The sequence below is a fragment of the Artemia franciscana genome, chromosome 6 (assembly GCF_032884065.1).
Source record: "Artemia franciscana chromosome 6, ASM3288406v1, whole genome shotgun sequence".
NCBI lineage: Eukaryota > Metazoa > Arthropoda > Branchiopoda > Anostraca > Artemiidae > Artemia > Artemia franciscana.
This window is the reverse complement of record NC_088868.1, coordinates 5023499-5046026: the sequence shown is the minus strand read 5'-3', so window position 1 is coordinate 5046026 and position 22528 is coordinate 5023499. Positions and strand designations below refer to the sequence as shown.

The 22528-nt window shown below is 35.5% G+C and overlaps 1 protein-coding gene across 1 annotated transcript in view; it reads right to left on the bottom strand.

Moving 5' to 3' along the window:
• Window positions 1-346: 346 nt before the first annotated feature.
• The window catches only part of LOC136027941 (ubiquitin carboxyl-terminal hydrolase 14-like), a 38453-nt gene continuing 16271 nt past the window's right edge, over window positions 347-22528 (bottom strand). Inside the window, exons 4-6 of the mRNA XM_065705410.1 lie at window positions 21042-21832; window positions 7718-7879; window positions 347-701 (exon numbers count right to left, since the gene is read on the bottom strand). Of these exons, the coding sequence (XP_065561482.1) occupies window positions 619-701; window positions 7718-7879; window positions 21042-21832 (1036 nt within the window). The 3' untranslated portion in view covers window positions 347-618. The remainder of the gene's footprint in view (window positions 702-7717; window positions 7880-21041; window positions 21833-22528) is intronic.

The following is a 22528-nucleotide window of genomic DNA, read 5'->3' as shown; positions in this document are numbered from 1 at the left end:
CAAAAAAATCACTCGCTACATCTAACGATTAGCGTTTCTTGGAATTGTTCAATGTGATAATAAGATAAAAGAATTCTAATTGAAAAAATCAGTGTAACAACAAATTACAAAGCTTGGAAAAATGCCAAGAAACGCCAAATACTAGATGATATTGGTAAAAATTTTGACACTAGCGCCAGTTTCCACTCTATTAAGCTACCTATACTCTTTGACATAAATACAAAAATTAATATTGTCTTCATGTTTCTGCTTTAAGGTTCCCAAAATGCCTTCCAGGTTGGGATACCCATTTTTACTAATCAAATAATAAAAAAAGGGGAAAACTTATTTGTTAAATAACACAAAATTTAACTAGCTATTTTATTTTCAATTTAGAAACTAAAAACACGTTAAAAAGAAGCATCACAAAAATCTGGTACATAAAGTTGAACAAAAGTAGGATAAAGTCAAGTTTGCACAAACTTCATAATAAAAAGGACAAGGCTGTACTACAGAGGATCATCCCTTCCCTTTAACATTTATGGAATAAAGAAATAATTTAGCATAGAAAAGGAGGAAAAAGGCGTTTTTTTTTCAGAATAGTACCCCAGATGATCACAATCAGAATTATAATTCAATTCAACTTTCCATTTTCTCATCTCCTTCTTCCACTTCAAGAACACGCGGTCCGTACAATAGAACGTAGGCACAATGCCAATCACCTATAAATAAACAAAATAAAGAAAACCAGATTAACATCAGTTAGGTTAAGCATTTACAAATATTCATCACATTTCATTGTGTGTTCTTGTATCTGTGTAAAAAAGAAAAGAAATAGTAAATATAGACGAGAATTAGGCATAGCCAAGAAAAAAAAAGCGAATGCAGATGAGGTTTAGTCACAGCCAAGAACCCTTATTTGTAAGAGGTTGGAAAGCACATGGTCAAGCGCATTTCTACAAAAGGCAACAAGGTTCTCCGAAATACCTGCTGAAACCAACGCCAACAAAAATTATCAATTTGTATTTTGCGTTAACGTTTGTGTGATTACAAAGTTTCATTTTTGGGGAAACTTTGGAAAACCAAGTTGTCTTATAAGGAAATTAGGGGAAACCCTTTAAAATTGGTCCACTGCATTACATTAGGATAACTAGGTTAAAAAATAGTAACTCGTAATCTACAAAAAATTAACATTTAAAAATTGGACCACAAAGAAGGGTAAAATCTCAGTGTAAACTAAAAAAGACACAAACGAAAACAAATTAAAATTATCCTTTCACAGGCCAAGAGCAGTTGGACAAATTTGGAAAAGGGGCGAAATGAATGGGCCCTCTAGAAATTTCTAATCTTAATAACACACTCTGAGATTGTAAACTTATTTATACCAAAACAACAAGCGACTAAATGACTTACGAACACAAAATAAAAGTCGAAAGAAATCAGGCATTAATTTTGAAGCAAAATCAAAAGGATGAGAATTTTCCTTTATACAGACATTTTAAAGAGCAAAGGAAAGCAAATTTATATAAAAGGAGAAAAGGACATTTATACCATAATAAAATGGACGAGTTATAACAACCAACAGATCACCTACGTAATGGCTCCGATTCATATAAACGTTGGAGAGGGTGAGGTTAATAGAATATCAGGGAGGATATCCTCCTCAATGAAAACCGTTGTCCTTAGGTTTAGATGCCTCAGGGAGCTGATAGGATCAGGCATATCAGGATCATGGCTGAGGGATGCACGACAGGCCTCAGGCAGGTCAGGATGAGGATTGGTGGTGAATGGACAATAGCCATCAGGATTACTGACGAAGAGCTACTAAATCTAGCAGCCAATACTGCCAGGATCGGATTAATGATAAAAACGTACTAAACCTAGCAGTCAATCATGTCAGGATGAAGGTTGCTAATGAATTGCCAATAATCATCAAGATTGCTGATGAAGATCTACTAAATGTAGCAACTAATAATGTCAGGATGAGGATCGCTGACAAATTACCAATAATCATCAGGATTGCTGAAGAACACCAACTAAATCTAGCAACCAATAATGTCAGGACAAGGATTACTGATGAATTGCCAATAATCATCAAGATTTCTGATGAAGACCTACTAAATGTAGCAACTAATAATGTCAGGATGAGGATCGCTGAGAAATTACCAATAACCATCAAGATTGCTGATGAAGACCTACTAAATGTAGCAACTAATAATGTCAGGATGAGGACCGCTGAGAAATTACCAATAATCATCAGGATTGCTGAAGAAGACCAACTAAATCTAGCAACCAATAATGTCAGGACAAGGATTGCTGATGTATTGCCAATAATCATCAAGATTGCTGATGAAGACCTACTAAATGTAGCAACTAATAATGTCAGGATGAGGATCGCTGAGAAATTACCAATAATCATCAGGATTGCTGACGAAGACCAACTAAATCTAGCAACCAATTATATCAGGACAAGGATTGCTGATGAATTGCCAATAATCATCAAGATTGCTGATGAAGACCTACTAAATGTAGCAACTAATAATGTCAGGATGAGGATCGCTGACAAATTACCAATAATCATCAGGATTGCTGAAGAAGACCAACTAAATCTAGCAACCAATAATGTCAGGACAAGGATTACTGATGAATTGCCAATAATCATCAAGATTTCTGATGAAGACCTACTAAATGTAGCAACTAATAATATCAGGATGAGGATCGCTGAGAAATTACCAATAATCATCAGGATTGCTGAAGAAGACCTACTAAATCCAGCAACCAATAATGTCAGGACAAGGATTGCTGATGAATTGCCAATAACCATCAAGATTGCTGATGAAGACCTACTAAATGTAGCAATAATCATCAAGATTTCTGATGAAGACCTACTAAATGTAGCAACTAATAATATCAGGATGAGGATCGCTGAGAAATTACCAATAATCATCAGGATTGCTGAAGAAGACCTACTAAATCCAGCAACCAATAATGTCAGGACAAGGATTGCTGATGAATTGCCAATAACCATCAAGATTGCTGATGAAGACCTACTAAATGTAGCAACTAATAATGTCAGGATGAGGATCGCTGAGAAATTACCAATAATCATCAGGATTGCTGAAGAAGACCAACTAAATCTAGCAACCAATAATGTCAGGACAAGGATTGCTGATGTATTGTCAATAATCATCAAGATTGGTGATGAAGACCTACTAAATCTAGCAACTAATAATGTCAGGATGAGGACCGCTGAGAAATTACCAATAATCATCAGGAATGCTGAAGAAGACCAACTAAATCTAGCAACCAATAATGTCAGGACAAGGATTGCTGATGTATTGCCAATAATCATCAAGATTGCTGATGAAGACCTACTAAATGTAGCAACTAATAATGTCAGGATGAGGATCGCTGAGACATTACCAATAATCATCAGGATTGCTGACGAAGACCAACTAAATCTAGCAACCAATGATATCAGGACAAGGATTGCTGGTGAATTGCCAATAATCATCAAGATTGCTGATGAAGACCTACTAAATGTAGCAACTAATAATGTCAGGATGAGGATCGCTGACAAATTACCAATAATCATCAGGATTGCTGAAGAAGACGAACTAAATCTAGCAACCAATAATGTCAGGACAAGGATTACTGATGAATTGCCAATAATCATCAAGATTTCTGATGAAGACCTACTAAATGTAGCAACTAATAATATCAGGATGAGGATCGCTGAGAAATTACCAATAATCATCAGGATTGCTGAAGAAGACCTACTAAATCCAGCAACCAATAATGTCAGGACAAGGATTGCTGATGAATTGCCAATAACCATCAAGATTGCTGATGAAGACCTACTAAATGTAGCAACTAATAATGTCAGGATGAGGACCGCTGAGAAATTACCAATAATCATCAGGATTGCTGAAGAAGACCAACTAAATCTAGCAACCAATAATGTCAGGACAAGGATTACTGATGAATTGCCAATAATCATCAAGATTTCTGATGAAGACCTACTAAATGTAGCAACTAATAATATCAGGATGAGGATCGCTGAGAAATTACCAATAATCATCAGGATTGCTGACGAAGACCAACTAAATCTAGCAACCAATGATATCAGGACAAGGATTGCTGGTGAATTGCCAATAATCATCAAGATTGCTGATGAAGACCTACTAAATGTAGCAACTAATAATGTCAGGATGAGGACCTCTGAGAAATTACCAATAATCATCAGGATTGCTGAAGAAGACCAACTAAATCTAGCAACCAATAATGTCAGGACAAGGATTGCTGATGTATTGCCAATAATCATCAAGATTGCTGATGAAGACCTACTAAATGTAGCAACAAATAATGTCAGGATGAGGATCGCTGAGAAATTACCAATAATCATCAGGATTGCTGACGAAGACCAACTAAATCTAGCAACCAATAATGTCAGGACAAGGATTACTGATAAATTGCCAATAATCATCGAGATTTCTGATGAAGACCTACTAAATGTAGCAACTAATAATATCAGGATGAGGATCGCTGAGAAATTACCAATAATCATCAGGATTGCTGACGAAGACCAACTAAATCTAGCAACCAATGATATCAGGACAAGGATTGCTGGTGAATTGCCAATAATCATCAAGATTGGTAATGAAGACCTACTAAATCTAGCAACTAATAATGTCAGGATGAGGACCTCTGAGAAATTACCAATAATCATCAGGATTGCTGAAGAAGACCAACTAAATCTAGCAACCAATAATGTCAGGACAAGGATTGCTGATGTATTGCCAATAATCATCAACATTGCTGATGAAGACCTACTAAATGTAGCAACTAATGTCAGGATGAGGATCGCTGAGAAATTACCAATAATCATCAGGATTGCTGACGAAGACCAACTAAATCTAGCAACCAATTATATCAGAACAAGGATTGCTGATGAATTGCCAATAATCATCAAGATTGCTGATGAAGACCTACTAAATGTAGCAACTAATAATGTCAGGATGAGGATCGCTGACAAATTACCAATAATCATCAGGATTGCTGAAGAAGACCAACTAAATCTAGCAGCCAATAATGTCAGGACAAGGATTACTGATGAATTGCCAATAATCATCAAGATTTCTGATGAAGACCTACTAAATGTAGCAACTTATAATATCAGGATGAGGATCGCTGAGAAATTACCAATAATCATCAGGATTGCTGAAGAAGATCTACTAAATCCAGCAACCAATAACGTCAGGACAAGGATTTCTGATGAATTGCCAACAACCATCAAGATTGCTGATGAAGACCTACTAAATGTAGCAACTAATAATGTCAGGATGAGGACCGCTGAGAAATTACCAATAATCATCAGGATTGCTGAAGAAGACCAACTAAATCTAGCAACCAATAATGTCAGGACAAGGATTACTGATAAATTGCCGATAATCATCGAGATTTCTGATGAAGACCTACTAAATGTAGCAACTAATAATATCAGGATGAGGATCGCTGAGAAATTACCAATAATCATCAGGATTGCTGACGAAGACCAACTAAATCTAGCAACCAATGATATCAGGACAAGGATTGCTGGTGAATTGCCAATAATCATCAAGATTGCTGATGAAGACCTACTAAATGTAGCAACTACTAATGTCAGGATGAGGATTGCTGACAAATTACCAATAATCATCAGGATTGCTGAAGAAGACCAACTAAATCTAGCACCTACTAAATGTAGCAACTAATACTAGTAGCAACTTAGACCTACTAAATGTAGCAACTAATAATGTCAGGATGAGGATCGCTGAGAAATTGCCAATAATCATCAAGATTTCTGATGAAGACCTACTAAATGTAGCAACTAATAATATCAGGATGAGGATCGCTGAGAAATTACCAATAATCATCAGGATTGCTGACGAAGACCAACTAAATCTAGCAACCAATGATATCAGGACAAGGATTGCTGGTGAATTGCCAATAATCATCAAGATTGCTGATGAAGACCTACTAAATGTAGCAACTAATAATGTCAGGATGAGGACCTCTGAGAAATTACCAATAATCATCAGGATTGCTGAAGAAGACCAACTAAATCTAGCAACCAATAATGTCAGGACAAGGATTGCTGATGTATTGCCAATAATCATCAAGATTGCTGATGAAGACCTACTAAATGTAGCAACAAATAATGTCAGGATGAGGATCGCTGAGAAATTACCAATAATCATCAGGATTGCTGACGAAGACCAACTAAATCTAGCAACCAATAATGTCAGGACAAGGATTACTGATAAATTGCCAATAATCATCGAGATTTCTGATGAAGACCTACTAAATGTAGCAACTAATAATATCAGGATGAGGATCGCTGAGAAATTACCAATAATCATCAGGATTGCTGACGAAGACCAACTAAATCTAGCAACCAATGATATCAGGACAAGGATTACTGATGAATTGCCAATAATCATCAAGATTTCTGATGAAGACCTACTAAATGTAGCAACTAATAATATCAGGATGAGGATCGCTGAGAAATTACCAATAATCATCAGGATTGCTGAAGAAGACCTACTAAATCCAGCAACCAATAATGTCAGGACAAGGATTGCTGATGAATTGCCAATAACCATCAAGATTGCTGATGAAGACCTACTAAATGTAGCAACTAATAATGTCAGGATGAGGACCGCTGAGAAATTACCAATAATCATCAGGATTGCTGAAGAAGAGCAACTAAATCTAGCAACCAATAATGTCAGGACAAGGATTACTGATGAATTGCTAATAATCATCAAGATTTCTGATGAAGACCTACTAAATGTAGCAACTAATAATATCAGGATGAGGATCACTGAGAAATTACCAATAATCCTCAGGATTGCTGAAGAAGACCTACTAAATCCAGCAACCAATAATGTCAGGACAAGGATTGCTGATGAATTGCCAATAACCATCAAGATTGCTGATGAAGACCTACTAAATGTAGCAACTAATAATGTCAGGATGAGGATCGCTGAGAAATTACCAATAATCATCAGGATTGCTGAAGAAGACCAACTAAATCTAGCAACCAATAATGTCAGGACAAGGATTGCTGATGTATTGTCAATAATCATCAAGATTGGTGATGAAGACCTACTAAATCTAGCAACTAATAATGTCAGGATGAGGACCGCTGAGAAATTACCAATAATCATCAGGATTGCTGAAGAAGACCTACTAAATCCAGCAACCAATAATGTAAGGACAAGGATTGCTGATGAATTGCCAATAATCATCGGGATCACCGATGAAAACCTACTAAATCTAACAATTAACAATGTCAAGGTGAGGATTGCAGATTAAGACATACAAAATCTAGCAACAAATATTGTTGGGATGAGGATTGCTAATGGATTGTCATTAACCATCCGGACTGCTGACAAATTACCAATAATTGTCAGGATTGCAGAGGAACCCCTACAAAATCTAGCATCCTGTCATTAACCATCCGGACTGCTGATAAACTACCAATAATTGTCAGGATTGCAGAGGAAGCCCTACAAAATCTAGCAGCAAATAATGTCAGGTTCGTTGGCTATAAAAAACGATAATTGAAACAGATGTTTATCAATACATGCACATATTTATAGTTTTTCATTTTTTACATGACAACTGCCGCAAATACCCCCCAAACACATTGAACAGTTAGAAACAGAAGAATTGAAAGTGTAAAAAAACTCACCTCCACCAGATAGTTTCAGAATATCTTCTGTAGTTACAGTGTTGACTTTGTCATCATCAAATTGAAACCACTCATCACCTTTTCGTCGACACCAAGCTACATAATGACCACTTGAACTTGATCGACCCTTGTGAGTTAGCACGGCCTGAAGCTCATAAAAACCTATAACGTAAAACATATTTCAAGGAACAAGAATACCTAATCAAATGTTTCTTTGTATATAATAAAGTCACAAAATTGAGAAGTCTCATTTTAATTGATTTTCAGCGTTTGGTATGTTTTAGTGGATAACAATACTTAATAATATCGCCTAGAAAATTGAGCAATTAAAACTTCAGAATAGTTGATCCTGCCGCCTGTTTTTCTTCTGCAATCCAATATTTTACTTTGAAAATTAAAATATTATATTAGAAAAGCGCCAAGGAATCAAATGGTACTAGTTAGGACTTTGCCCCCTTTTTATCAAATAAATTCCCTTTTTATAAACTAAACTTCCTTTTTTCTTTATTTCAATATCTTTATCTAAGCCGAGCATTAGAACTTATTGTGGCACTGAAGTGCCAGAAGATTTACCTTAGTGGCATCAGTGAGGGGCCTGGGCAGCCCATTTAGTTTACACAGTTTGAAAGCAGAAAAGTACACGAGGTACTGTGGACCACTCAGCTACAATATTTGTTTTCTATATATCAAAGTATTTATTTTCTATATATATCTATATATATCATTTCTATATATATATAAAGGTATATGTCATCCATTTTTTGGTTGAAAAATTCCTTCATGAGATATACCAGTTTGAAAGTTTAAAGCGGTTGACAACTTCAGTAGTACAGTACACACTGAAAACAATAATAGGCCGATACCAATTTTTAGACATATAAGGGAGTTTGAAGCAACAGTCGGCTGTTAGCTCATAGTCATCTTCGGCAGTGAGGGGCTCGCAACTTTGCTAGTTGGTGTACTTATTATTTGTCTCCGGTATATTTGATGGTAGGACCCATTTGGTTCCATAGTACATACTAAAACCAAAAATAGGCCGATACCAATTTTGAGACATATAAGGGAGTTTGAAGCAACAGTCGTTAACAACTTCAGCATTTGACTGAAGCGAGGGAACAAAACTAAAGTGTTGCTTTCGCAACACTTTACTCGGCAAAGCCGAAAAAAGGTTGCCGCAACACGTCACGTTGCCCATGCAATGTAGATCTAGTCTTTCTTTCAATTCAAATGAAAATCACAAGATTTTCCATTCTTTTGGTAACAAATAAGAAAAAAATCTAAAATTCAGTTACCAACTGGACTTGATTCAGCGTTCAACTCAATGAAACATGCACCAATATTTCTTTGCTGCTAAAAATGGCGTGAATTGTTACGTCATTAGGGCTTTTGCCCTTTTTTTGTATCAGAATGAAAGCTCTTTTTTGCTCCCTGGTGCTGTAACATGACAGATTCATGACCGATCCATTTATAGGTTTATTTCAAATATATCTTCAAACACTTTTAGTTTTTTGCTAAAAATTTTGCTAAACATTTCAGCTTTTTGTCGTTTTTCCATGTAATAAGAAACATATTCAAAAGTCCAAAAGTTACAAAGAAAAGTGATAAAAGAGTGGTTTGAAAAATGAACAAGAATATCCAATCAAACATTTATCTGTATTTAAGAGTGTGACAAGGTTGAGAAGCCTCATTTCAGTTAACTGAGGGTCTGATGAAAGAAAAGTATAAAACAAATAACTTATTCGGAGACACGTTTAAATCTAAAGATTGCAGACATGTTACTAATTAATAAAAGAAAAAAAAACACCTAATATATACATTGATATTGCCTGGATTAGTACCTTTTTCATAATTCTGATATGTTGGTGCAACGATGTTTTGTCCATAACAAATTTTTAACTCAATAACCCTATTTTAGTTGATTTTCAGTGTTAAGCAAGTCTTAGTTCATAATTGGTTTAGACAAAAGGTTAACAAAGAATCAGTTCAGCTTGTATTCTTTTTCGCAGTGACGCTTTTTATATACATTTTGGCATGGACTGACCCCACCACCTATTTTTCCTTTGCCCTCCCCCCTTTCTCTGATCAGTATACATCCAGCTATGGCAACAAACGGTTCGTTATGTTTCTTAATTTTATGTTACTAATTTTCTGCTCTTTATTGTAGTAACAGACGTATTAATTAGTAACGGGCTACAGACAGTGTGTTTTGGTACACTCCCTTGTACTTTTTCCCTTCCATGTGCAAAAGAGGTCTGAGATGGTCAAAGGTCAGAAGATGGCAAACTGATTATTCAAATCCCAAGATAGAAATAATTACAATTGAATCTAAAACATATTAAAATCGGGAATAGTTTTTTGATAAAACAGTGAAACACATAAAAAAAAGTTTTGAGCACAAAAATAATAATACAATTCCAAATATTTCGGCTTCACATCCGAAAGCTTTTATTTTCAATGTGGAGCCAAGATATTCGAAGCTTAATGGTTATTTTTGTATTTTTTAACTATTTTACTGAGAAAAATAGGCCCATTTTTGATACGTTTTGGTTTTAATTGCAAATGGAAAAGAAGTGTGGCCCAAAAAATTATTTAGACGATTTATTGGACCTTTAGTGGGCTCCCCTCGCAGCTGAATTCAAGTTCAATCAGGTTTATAAAAAAAAAACGGAATAAATGACACAAAAGACACTGCTCTGTCACACAATCGACATTGAAACCCATAAGCATAAAGATTCATTACTATCACGCAGAATGGCTCTTACTTTACTGCCAAGACAACCACGCACCTCCTCTATACTTACTTATTATTACCTAAGCTATCGGGTCCCTCCCTCTCTCCCCAGAAGCACAATCACTTCGCCTATTCAACTATACAACAATAAAATAGTCTTGGATACTAAACTTAATTTAATTATAATTAACTTCTAATTATTTGACCTTTCGCAAAATATTTCTTTAAATTATTTATAGAGGACGCAAGTGAGCTTTTGCATCACAGCTCTTGCGGAAGCACGTTCCACTCTATAGTACAAGTCACATCCGGGCAAGAATCCGAGCGTACCGCTGGTGTTCATCTCACCCGAATGTCAAAAGCAGATCGGGTGTTTCGATTAATTAACAATGATTGTCATGGCTATGTAAAATATCACAAAAAATTGTGAGAGAAAGAAGGAGCACTGAAGCAGCTCATATAGGCTCATAAAGAAGCACTTTGGGACTACAGACAAGGGTAAAGAAAGTTGTCAACTATTTCAACTGATTTCTGAGCACCAGTTGTAGAAATACCGAGTTCTGAGCACCAATTCTAAGAAGGGTAGGTTGCCTGTTTCCAGATGGGATTCAAAATCACTTATAGCGCTCTAAAGCATCCCTTATCCGATTTATCCGCTTAATATGCAGTTTTTGGGTGTAATCCCTGAAAGACAGCACCAAATGCTTATTCGGCAACTAGTCAACTGAAACGCTGAAGGTAACTTGGCAAACCATATCACTAATCACGTGTACACTACTGTCAACATAGCTTATTTATCAACCCCAGAATGTTTGTAACATTTCACAAATACTGTCCCTTTTTGTTCTCTGCATATACTTTCTGATTCCTTCCATTTTTAATAAATCAAATGTTTTGTTTGTATATAACGTCATTTATCCTCAGCTATCCTGCATTTTCCAGGGTTAGCAGGTGTAACTTATGTAACAACTAATCCTGGCCGTTTCAAGTAGTAATCCTACTAATCTCTGGCGTCATTTACTTCTCTTGAAACGCCGAGGATAAGTAAACAGGCTTGTCGAATAAGTAATCTTGGAATGCTTGAACGCATCATTAGCGTACCACTTCTCTTATGTTCTTTCCATAGAATAAATAAAAAAAAGTTTTTTTTTTAAATGAAAGTAAGGAGCAACATTAAATCTTAAAACGAACAGAAATTACTCCGTATATGGAAGAAATTACTTCCTCCTCAACTCGTCGCTCTTTACGCTAAAGTTTGACTCTTTCTCTTAACTCCATTTTTAAAACAGTAAGAAACTTTATCGTAAAGAACGGGGCGTTGAGAAGGAAAAACCCCTTTCATATACGGAGTAATTTCTGTTCGTTTCAAGTTTTAATGTTGCTCCTTACTTTCATTTAAAAAAAAATGTTTTTTTTATATTTAATTTCTGGGCGTTTTTAAATTAATGCATGTTTTGATCTTGGCTCTCCGCACATAAATAATTAAAACGTAATTTGCATATTCATTAATTGCAATTAATCGGAAGATTTTGAGAAAAAAGGAGCGAGGGAGGAGGCCTAGTTGCCCTCCAAGTTTTTGATTACTTTAAAAAGCAACTAGAACTTTTAATTTTTTACAAACGTTTTCATTGGTAAAAAATATACGTAACTTACGAATTAACTTACGTAACGACCTTCTATATTCGTATGTTTTTATTGCGTATATGAGAGGGTTCAACCCTCGTCGATACCTCGTTCTTTACACTAAAGCTTAGATTTTGTCCCAATTCCTTAAGAATGGCCTCTGAATCACAAAGGCCGTAGAATAAATAGTTGAAATTACTAAAAATACGTTAGCGTAAAGAGTGAGGTATAACGAGGAGGTAAACCCCTCATATGCGTAATAATTTTTATTCGTTTTAAGTTTTAATGCTGCTCCTTACTTTCAGTAGAAAAAACTTTTCATATTTATTTTTCCATTGCTTTTTCAAATTATGCTAGAAAATCCAGCGCCCCCTTCATTGAAATTATCTTCCCCCATGAGAAGTTTCTCCATGGAAATATCCTCCCACGTAACCCCCCCCCCTAAACCAAAAAAATCCCCCTGAAAACGCCTGTACACTTCCCAGTAACCATTACTATATGTAAACACAGGTCAAAGTTTGTAACATGCAGCCCCTCCCACTGGGTCTGCGGGGGAGTAAGTCGTCCCTAAAGACATAGTTATTAGGAATTTTGACTATGGTGAATAAAATGGCTATCTCAGAATTTTGATCCGGTAACTTTTGGGAAAAAATGAGCATGGGAGGGGGCCTAGGTGCCCTCGCAATTTTTTGGGTCACATAAAAAGGGCACTAGAACTTTTAATTTCCGTTAGAATGAGGCCTTTTGCGACATTCTAGGACCACTCAGTCGATACGATCACCCCTGGAAAAAAAAAAATAAACAAACAAATAAACATGCATCCGTGATTTGTCTTCTGGCAAAAAATGCGAAATTCCACATTTTTGTATATAGGAGCTTGAAACTTCTACAATAAGGTTCTCTGATACGCTGAATCTGATGGTGTGATTTTCGTTAAGATTGTATGACTTTCAGGGGGTGTTTCCCCCTATTTTTTAAAATGAGGCAAATTTTCTCAGGCTCGTAACTTTTGATGGGTATAACTGATCTTGATGAAACTTATATATTTAAAATCAGAAATAAAACGCGATTCTTTTAGTATAACTATTGGTATCAAAATTCCATTTTTTAGTTTCGGTTACTATTGAGCCGGGTTGCTCCTTACTACAGTTCGTTACCACGAACTATTTGATATTTCATGGTAAAAAATAGCATCCCAAAACAAAATTCTTAAGGTATCCCAATATCCCAGCATTCCTGGTTTGGAAACGGCTTTGTCAATCGCGACTCTGACCCAAAAGGAGAAACAATATATACATCGAAAAAGCTGATTTACAATTAATAACATCTTTTAGCTTTAAATTCTCCTTTCAGAAGTAATTAACGCGAGAAAACTTCGACTAATATTCGTTGTTTCCCTTCAATATTCGAGAGAAACAAAGGGTTTTAAAATTTATTAGATAAAAAAAACAAGTTTATTTTTAACTGAAAGTAAGGAGCGACATTAAAGCTTAAAACGAACAGAAATTACCCTGTATATGAAGAGGGCTGTTCCCTCCTCAAAGCCCCGCTGTTTGCGCTAAAGTTTGACTCTTTCTCTAAAATCTACTTATTAAAACAGTGAAAAACTTTAACAATTCTGAATAACGTTATAAACTTTTAAATTGGAAGCATAAGTAGGCTATTTTCAAAGGTTTCAAGAGTTATCTTCGATAACTCTAAATAACGTTCTAAACTTTTAAATTGCAAGCATCTACAGGCTATTTTCAAAGGCCATAACTTTCTCTAACACTGAATAACGTTATGAAGTTTCAATTTGCAGGCATTTACCGGCTATCTTCATTTGTGCTAATCTTAGACAAGACTGGATAAGTTACAAGGTTACAGCTTGCAAGCATTAGCTTTTATTTGCCATAATCCTCAAATACCCGGAATGACGTTCCAGGGTTTCAAGTTGCAAGCATTAGCTGGATACTTTTATTTGCCATAATCTTCGATAACCCGGAATGGCGTTACAGGGTTTCAACTTGCATGCATTTGTAGGCTAATTTAATTTACCATAATCTTTGAAAACTCAAAATAGTGCTATAAAGCTTCAACTTGTAGATATTTGCAGGTCATTTTCATATACCACAATCTTTGGTAGGTCTAAAAAACGTTACAAGTTTAAAATTGTAGGCACTGGCATGCTATTTTCGTTCCCCATAATATTCGAAAATTCTGGGTAACGTTATAGAGTTTCAAATTGCAAGCATTTACAGGTAATTGTCAAAGGTCATAACCGTCGATAACACTGAATAATACAATAAACTTTCAATTTGAAGGAAACTAAAGGCATTTTTTCATTTCCCATAATCTTCAATGAGCCTGAATAACGTTTTAGCTTTTCAAATTATAACCCTGACTGTCTTAAAGCATCAACTTGCAGGCATTTCCAGGCTATTTTTGTTAGTCATAATCTTATATAATTCTGAATGACGTTATAGTTATAGGAACCAAACGTTCTATTCCCTCTAACAAACAGTAGATCACATAGTTCTCATAGCTGACTATGACGACCGCTACAAGTTCGTGAACGACCTGTCATTTATCTTGAACTATTTAGCACAAAACAGAGTTGTGACGCCACAATTCAGTTCAAATTTTTTCAGTGTTTTCACAAAAGAGCGCACGGAGCTAAATTTTGAGATTAATTGGAACAAGTCCAAAATTGTACGCTTTAACCCGCTAAAAAGCGATGTTATGGAACCAAACGTTTCATTCCCTCTAACAAACAGTATCAATATCCTTGGAGTTACTTTCTCCAATGACTTCAGCTTTGCTGCACATATCAAAAACGTGGTTAAAAGTGCAAACGCTAAACTACAGACTTTAAACGGTATGCGTAGGTTCAGTGCGAACACAGAGAGCATTAAGTGTGCATACGTAGCGTACGTCCGCCCCATTCTGGAATATGCGTGCCCTGTTTGGGCGTCCTCAGCACTTAGAACAGTGTATCTTGGTCAGGAGCTTGAATCAGTTCAGAAGCGAGGCGTATCGATCATCTTGGGCAGCCGTGACATCCGCTACGAAAAGACTCTGGAAGTGCTAGGATGCCGTCACTCCAAAACCGGTATGAAACTCTGATAATGAATTTTGGAAAGTTCTTGCTTTCTAAATCTCAGCACCGTAACATTCTACCTGATCAAACTCTACCATCAAGAACGAGAAAGCAAGATAAGTTAGTTCCCGTTACCGGGAATGGTAACGGGAACAAACTGATATGGTAATTCTTTCGTCCAGGTTTTTGTTGATATGTACAATAAGACTTAAAGTTTATAGTTTGATTTATATTTAGAAGTATAGTTTGATTTTGAAAATGTTATAAAAAAAAATGCAAATCAGCGATAGCTGCCAAGTTTTTGCTATTCAACCTGTCTACTGCTACTTAATAGCACTTTCAGGCTAATTTCATTTGCCATAATCCTCGATAACTCTGAAAAACGTTAAAAAGCTGCATATGGAGACAAGTTATGAATAATATTCTGAATTCTGAAACAGGCTAAACATTTCAGTGGCCATAATCTGAATGAAATTTTAACTACTTCATTTATTCACATAATGTTAGTTCATCCTGAAAAAGGTAATTGATAAGAAGCATTTAGGAGAACCTTTTCATGACTCTAGACTCCTTTTGTATTTGTCCAAGTTAAATAATAAAAAAAGGATATGCAACTTTTTGACAATTTCAGATCCTATGTGGATTTTATTTGTGGTGTCGTGCTATATATTAAAGAATACACAAATGTATCTGCATCTTAAACCTTCAAACAGTTGGTATAAAAGAGTCGAACTAAGTAACACAAAAATCGAAAAAAAAAAATCCACTAAATTCACAAAAATTCACAAATATCGTCTTTTTTCAATTCACCAAAAAATTATATTATTTGGGAACTTAACAGATCAGCTGATTGCATCAATTAGCTTAATTGGCTTAGCTTATAATAATATATAATATATATAACAATATATAATAATAATATAATATATAACATATAATAATATATAACAATATATAATAATAATATAATATAGAATAATATATAATAATTAGCTTATCAAATAGCTTAACTTTGGAACTATACTCGAAAAAAAAAAAAAAAAAAAAAAAAAAAAAAAATACAAGCAGTGGATACAGTGCAGCATTGCCACAGTAAAACATTCCAGGCCATTTCCTTACCTTACTCAGGTAGTAAGTAAGCTTACCTAGCCAGTTGTAGGCAAACAAGCCTACAGTAGGAGAAATCCAAACCCAGATAATTTGTTGACAAAGAATTCTAGGCCCAGTTTTCTTTGGATGTCATTTAGAATTGTTGATAAAGGGTAATGTGTTGACAAATATGATCATAATTTTAGGTCAGGTTTCCTTTAGATCTGATCTAAAACGGGTGACAACTGAACTAAATTGTTGTTAACTCAGTATAGAGTTGTTGATAATTGGTTGACAACTGTTAAGATTGTTGACAATGGGTGAATTTGTTGATAACTGAATCTGAGTATTAGGTCCAGTTTTCATAAGATCCCATCTAAAATTTTCTGAAAGTAGGCAGTAATTTTGCAACATAAATTGAAATAAAGATGGTTATAAGCAAGTTAGAAAAAAAACATATTAAGAATAAATTAGGTAAGAAAGTAGTTAGTGCCAAATTGGTATACAGATAGTGGAAAGTTAAAACCAAACTTAAGCAAATATATCTTTTTTGTAGAACTGATATTTTTGGCCCAGGGTAAAGCAAAAAAAAAAAGAAGAATAAGAAAGGGGCTATTTAAGTTTAAAATAATTAAGGGGTCTTTTCCAGTGGAACTTTTTGGGAATTCTTTTTCTGCAGTCCTATGGTTTGACTATTTCAACTTCAGACGATAAATTTTCTTCTATCCTTCGGTAGACTAGATCCGATTTTACCGAACTGCTCAATTACTTTTTTGAAATGATCTTTTTTCTCTTCTGGACGACTTTTAGTTAGTGTTTCTTTCTATGATAGTTATAATATTTCCTCCAACACTAAGTATTAAAGTAGCAAGGTCTAGTCATACCCGAAAACCAAAAATTCATAATAGATTTTCGTCAGTGTTGCCACCTTGAGCCGTACAAACAAAATTCAAACTATTCGGCCAAGTCTAACTACGCTTTTATTCATAAAAATTTGTTGATTCCCAGTGACATCTACGCCTTCAAAAGCCTCCTTCCTAAGCTATTCATGTCATAAGCTCAATTTTCACCCACGTACCTTTACTTTATTTTTTTTTTAATTTTTTTTTTGATTTGGCTGCAAGAATAAAAAATGTACATATTCACATGGAGTTCTTCGTCATTAAAAATTTCAACTTCTGATCCCTCCTAATTGTGTAGTTTTCCTTCAAATCAAGTTTTAGGTCGATAATTTTAAAGACCACACTGCCTTTCCATGACAATAAATAAAAGTTCAAACAGGGATAACATCTTTTTAATAGACAGTGTTAAATATCACAAAATACTAGATATTTCTGTCACATATGCAGTGACTTGTCATCAGTAGTAATACTAAACTAAAACAATTCAAAGCAATAATTTATATACAAAATGAAATGAACTACATGTTGTTTAATAGTCTTATTCTTTCCAAAGCAAAAACGAAAGTGAGTCTCTATGACCTTATTGGATTTGATTAAATTAAAATCTATTTAAAATTTAATAAAATCCGGTTCAAGCAAAATCCACCCAATGCGATGAAACTCTGTCCAAGGGTTAGTTCAGTCAGTGATAATGGATCGGATCCAACTAGGTCAAAGAGACTCGCTTCCGTTTTTGCTTTGGAGAGAATAAGATTATTAAGCAATATTCACTGCATATGTGACCGAAATACCTAGTATGTTTGTGAAATGTATCCCTATTATTTTCGAAACTTAAAAAGATTTTATCCCTATCTGAACTTTTATTTATAAATCAAATTTCCTTTCTGCTCTCCTTTTTAACAATATGCAAATGTTTATACCTGGGATAAAGTTAATCGCATTTTCTTTCTCCAATGCATGCGATTAACGCTGTATTCAACTAAAAAAAAACAAAAAACAATCTGGATAGTGGTAGCGGAAAGGGGTGGGATTTTAATTAATACATTTGCATAAATGAATGAAAAAACTACACTCACACCAGTTTCCCTCTGGATTGACAATTAACAGACCATTATCAATGAGTGTAAATTCTGACCAAACAATAGTTGAAACAACAGAAGCATAGGAAGAATTTCCTAAATTACAAGAAAGATGGAAAGGCCCAGATATAACCAATTATGGCCAATCAAGGAGATTAGACTATATAATCCATTATGGATAAACAAAGAGATTGGACTAGCCTGTATAGGTTTCTGCGCTTCGAAATTAGCGTAAAATCCTACTCCCCTGTAGATATTTTTGGACACTCCCCACCCAAAAAAGAAAAAATTGGGAGAAAAACATTTTTTTTTTTATTTTCGACCCCACTTCATGAAAACATTTTAATGTCCACCAAGCCTCACCCCTAGGGTCAAACTTGTGTGGACCCATGTCCGTATAAAATATAAAAAGCAAAGAACCAATGAAGTGCTTTGACAATTAACCCCCCTCCCCGTCCAAATAAAAATGCAAGAAACAGACTTAGTCTATTTGGATTGTGAATACCTCACTAGCTGTAAGCTGATAATCTATATATTGATTCAATATGTATTATCACAGGGTGAATCAGGGAAAGTCTGACAGTGGGGTAAGTCTGACACCAACCTCCAATTCGTTAATGGTCCATTGTATCTGTGGGAGGCTTTCATTTTTTCTTCCGTACTAGTAGCAGGAGGCAACAATCTCATCAGCTTCCGGCAGAGTTAGCACGCCGTCCAGTCAGAAGGTTTTGGGAGTTTTTCGGAGGGCAATTTTTTAGGAACATAGGTAACTGATTTTACTGTAACTTGTGCAGATTATAAAGTAAGTGAGATAGAGATTTTTCTTTTTAATTTTTATAAACTGGAACACCAGGAGCATCTTCCTGATTTTATAACAAGCTAATGTTATTAGCTGAAGAGATAAGAGGGGCATCGGTCTTACCCCTGAAAAAGCCCATCTGGATGGGCTCACTCCTCATCTTAGATGGACATGGCTCACATTTTTCTCTCGCTCTTGTCAAACTTGCAGACGAAATAACGTGACAATTCTGAAACTACCTCCACATTCATCCCACATGCTTCAACCTCTCGATAAAGAGGCTTTCAATGGAATGACAGTGTATTATGATCAGAATCTAGTGAAATGGCAGAGGGATCACCCTGGCGACATTCTGTTGAATAAGGATTTTGTATGTCTCTTACCGAAAGCATGGGACACCTATCTCACTCTTAGTCTGATCGAAAAGTCGATCAAATCAACTGGAATGTTCGATCCGAGTGTTCCAATGAGAGTAAACCCATCTGTAACTCATCATAGCAAGTTTGAACCTGCCAAGTTGAGACCCTATGCAGAGAAGAAAAGAAACAAAAGGAAAAAAGCAACATCTAAAGTCACAACCATCGTCAACACTTAACTAGGAAAAAATACCCTTTCTGTTACCGCTAGTCCAAGGAAGTTGTTTGGCAACCACTCAAAAACTTTTGAAGAGATTCTTCTTAACTCAATCAAACGGCTCGACCTACCATCAGCTTCAGGAATAGAAAAACTAAAGAAAATTACTAGAAAGGCAAAAGTGATAACATAAAAAGAACATCTAGAGGTGCTAGAGAGGGAAGAAAATCTGAAGGCAAAAGGCAAAGGGAAGGAGAAAAGTTCGGATGGAAGGGTGTGAAATCGAAAAAAAAATTTCTTCCCAAGAGGAAAGCAAATAGAGACCCAAGTGATAACGAATCAGACATCAGCCTTGAACCTGGTTCTGATGAGGCTAATCGGAGTATTCAAGATACTATTCAAGATAATGAAAGTGATGGCTAGGAGACACCTAGATTGTTCCCAAGCTAAATGATTGCTATGCAGTTAGATACGATGACAGGAATGATAAACAAGGTTGTCTCATAGGAAGGGTTCTAGAATTTCCTGACTGAGAGACAACTTAAGCTCAAGTTTCTTCACTGCTTGAGCCTTGTCACCTACTTTGGCCAAAAAAAAGACGATAATGATACTGTGGATGACAAATACATTTTTGAAGGACCAGTCAAGTTGGTGGGAACCGGACCTTATGAAACGCCCCGAATCCGTCAGGTTATTGGGTCGTACAAGGCAGTCAGTGGCAAGCGTCAGTAGATCTTTGTTTTATGCCCATACACGTAAGCTACACCAGTTATGAGACAGTTTTTGTATCTGCAGTCAAACCATAATTTGTGTAGTATGTTTTTCTTTTTTAAAATACAAGAAATCATTTACATTCAGTGATTCGTGCACCTCGGCTACTTGTAACGTTTATCTGTTAGGTAAGTCCAACACGGTTGGAGTTACCCCACAATGGCAGAAAAAAGTGTGGTCTGGTCTTTTCATGGCAGTCGGTTTGACATAAATATTGTTTGCTTATGGACTTATAGTGATTCCTCGATGCCCTTTAAGATGGTGAAGTCATATATTTTGTTTTCATATTTATGTTGTCATTTTGTCATATGTTGTCATATTTAAAAATATCGAAGTCATATTTTTGACACATTGTTGAAAAAAGCTAGTATGGGTATGTCACACTTCCCCCAAAGCTGGGGTAAGCCCAACATAGCAGACTGCACCAACTTCAAGACCTGATGATGGGTTACACGCACAGTATATGTGAAAATTAGAAAGTTTAATAATGTGAGAAACACCTGTAAGAAAAGGTTGATAGAAGATGATATGAGATACTCGTAAAAAAACTTAAGTTTATTTAACAGAAAAAACATGTTATAGTATCGGACTTTCCCCGAGTCACACTACTATAAATTATAATATTATTAGTCCTGTGTTTACTTATGCTACACCTAGCAATAATAAAGCAAGAATTACCTGAATTATTTGATCCAAGATCGTCAGGAAATGAATATGGCTCCGTCTTTTTCTCTTTCTTTTCTTCTTCGTTTTGGTTCGTCTTTCTTTTATTCTTTGCTTCTAATGCTTCTTTATCCTCAATATCCTTAAATTTCTTTCTCATGGGAGCTAATTTCAATTTTAGTTCATCAGCGCATAGATCAAACACATCTAGTTGAATAGGAAATTTAATATCCTTCAAGATCTTTGCATTTATATTATCCTTTTCTTTGTAGAAAAAACGCACCATTTGAATTGTCAAATATGCTGGTAGACGTTTAATTTGCGACGTTTTTTCATAAACCGAATCGCGGTCAAGAATTTCTGATCGCTTTGTAATATGCTCTTTGAGTTTCAATCTGAGTCCATTTTCAAGATACTTCACCTCTTGAGAAATGTAACAACTGAGCTGAAGGAAGTCTTCCGTATCAGTCTTAACGGTTTCTTCCTCACATTCTGTATTTTTCATTTGACATAAAAAGGAGCCACCGAAATACTGGTCAATCACAGATGAATAGGTTTTGATTTGATTTTCGGCTTTGATTGGCGGTAGTTTTTGCTTAAGAACCGTCATCAATTCAAGAAACAGCTCGTTCGCGTCTTGCTGAGCAAAGTGACCTCCTTCGCCCCGTTCAGCGAATCGAGGAAATGCTGACATTATCTGCGTAACAAGTAGCATTGGGTGAGCATTATTGTTCTTGTCAAGTCTACTGTATACATCTTTCATTGCAGATACAACGCCGCTGGTTGGCTCGAAGCCAAATCCTTCACTTAAAAAAAGAGATGTATATGCCAAAACTCACACTGCTACTACTGCAATTATTATAGGTTTAGCTCAAAGTAAAAATCAGGATTTTCTTTAGAGAAAATATTTTTGATGCCAAATCAATGTTTTTACTGTGACTACTGATGCTTAAGAGCATCAAGTTGAAACGTTTTGAGTTTCGATTAAATGAAAAAAAATATACATACGCAAGCATTAAAAGGGCATAGAATCAATATCATAGGCAGCGCTGCTCTATCATAGTAAGTAAAATGTCATATGCACTGCTGTATCATAGCAAGAATTATCATTGATATTTTTAAGGAGCTAATTTGGTTGGAAATTCAAAGTTCTAGTACCCTTTTTAAGAGTCAAAAGTGATTGGAGGGCAATCAGCCCTCCTCATTAGCTCAAAATTTTCCAAACACTTCCAATAAAAAATTTAAGATAGTTATTTTGTTCCGCATCTCTTGGGCTATTGGTGGTAGGGGTATTACGGTAGGGTGGTGTCAAGGGGTTGTCAAGTCTACTGTATACGTCTTTCATTGCAGATACAACACCGCTGGTTGGCTCGAAGCCAAATCTTTCGCTTAAAAAAGATATGTATAAGCCAAAGCTCACACTGCTACTACTGCAATTATTATGGGTTTAGCTCAAAGTAAAAATCATGATTTTCTTTAGAGAAAATGTGGTACTTGTGTAT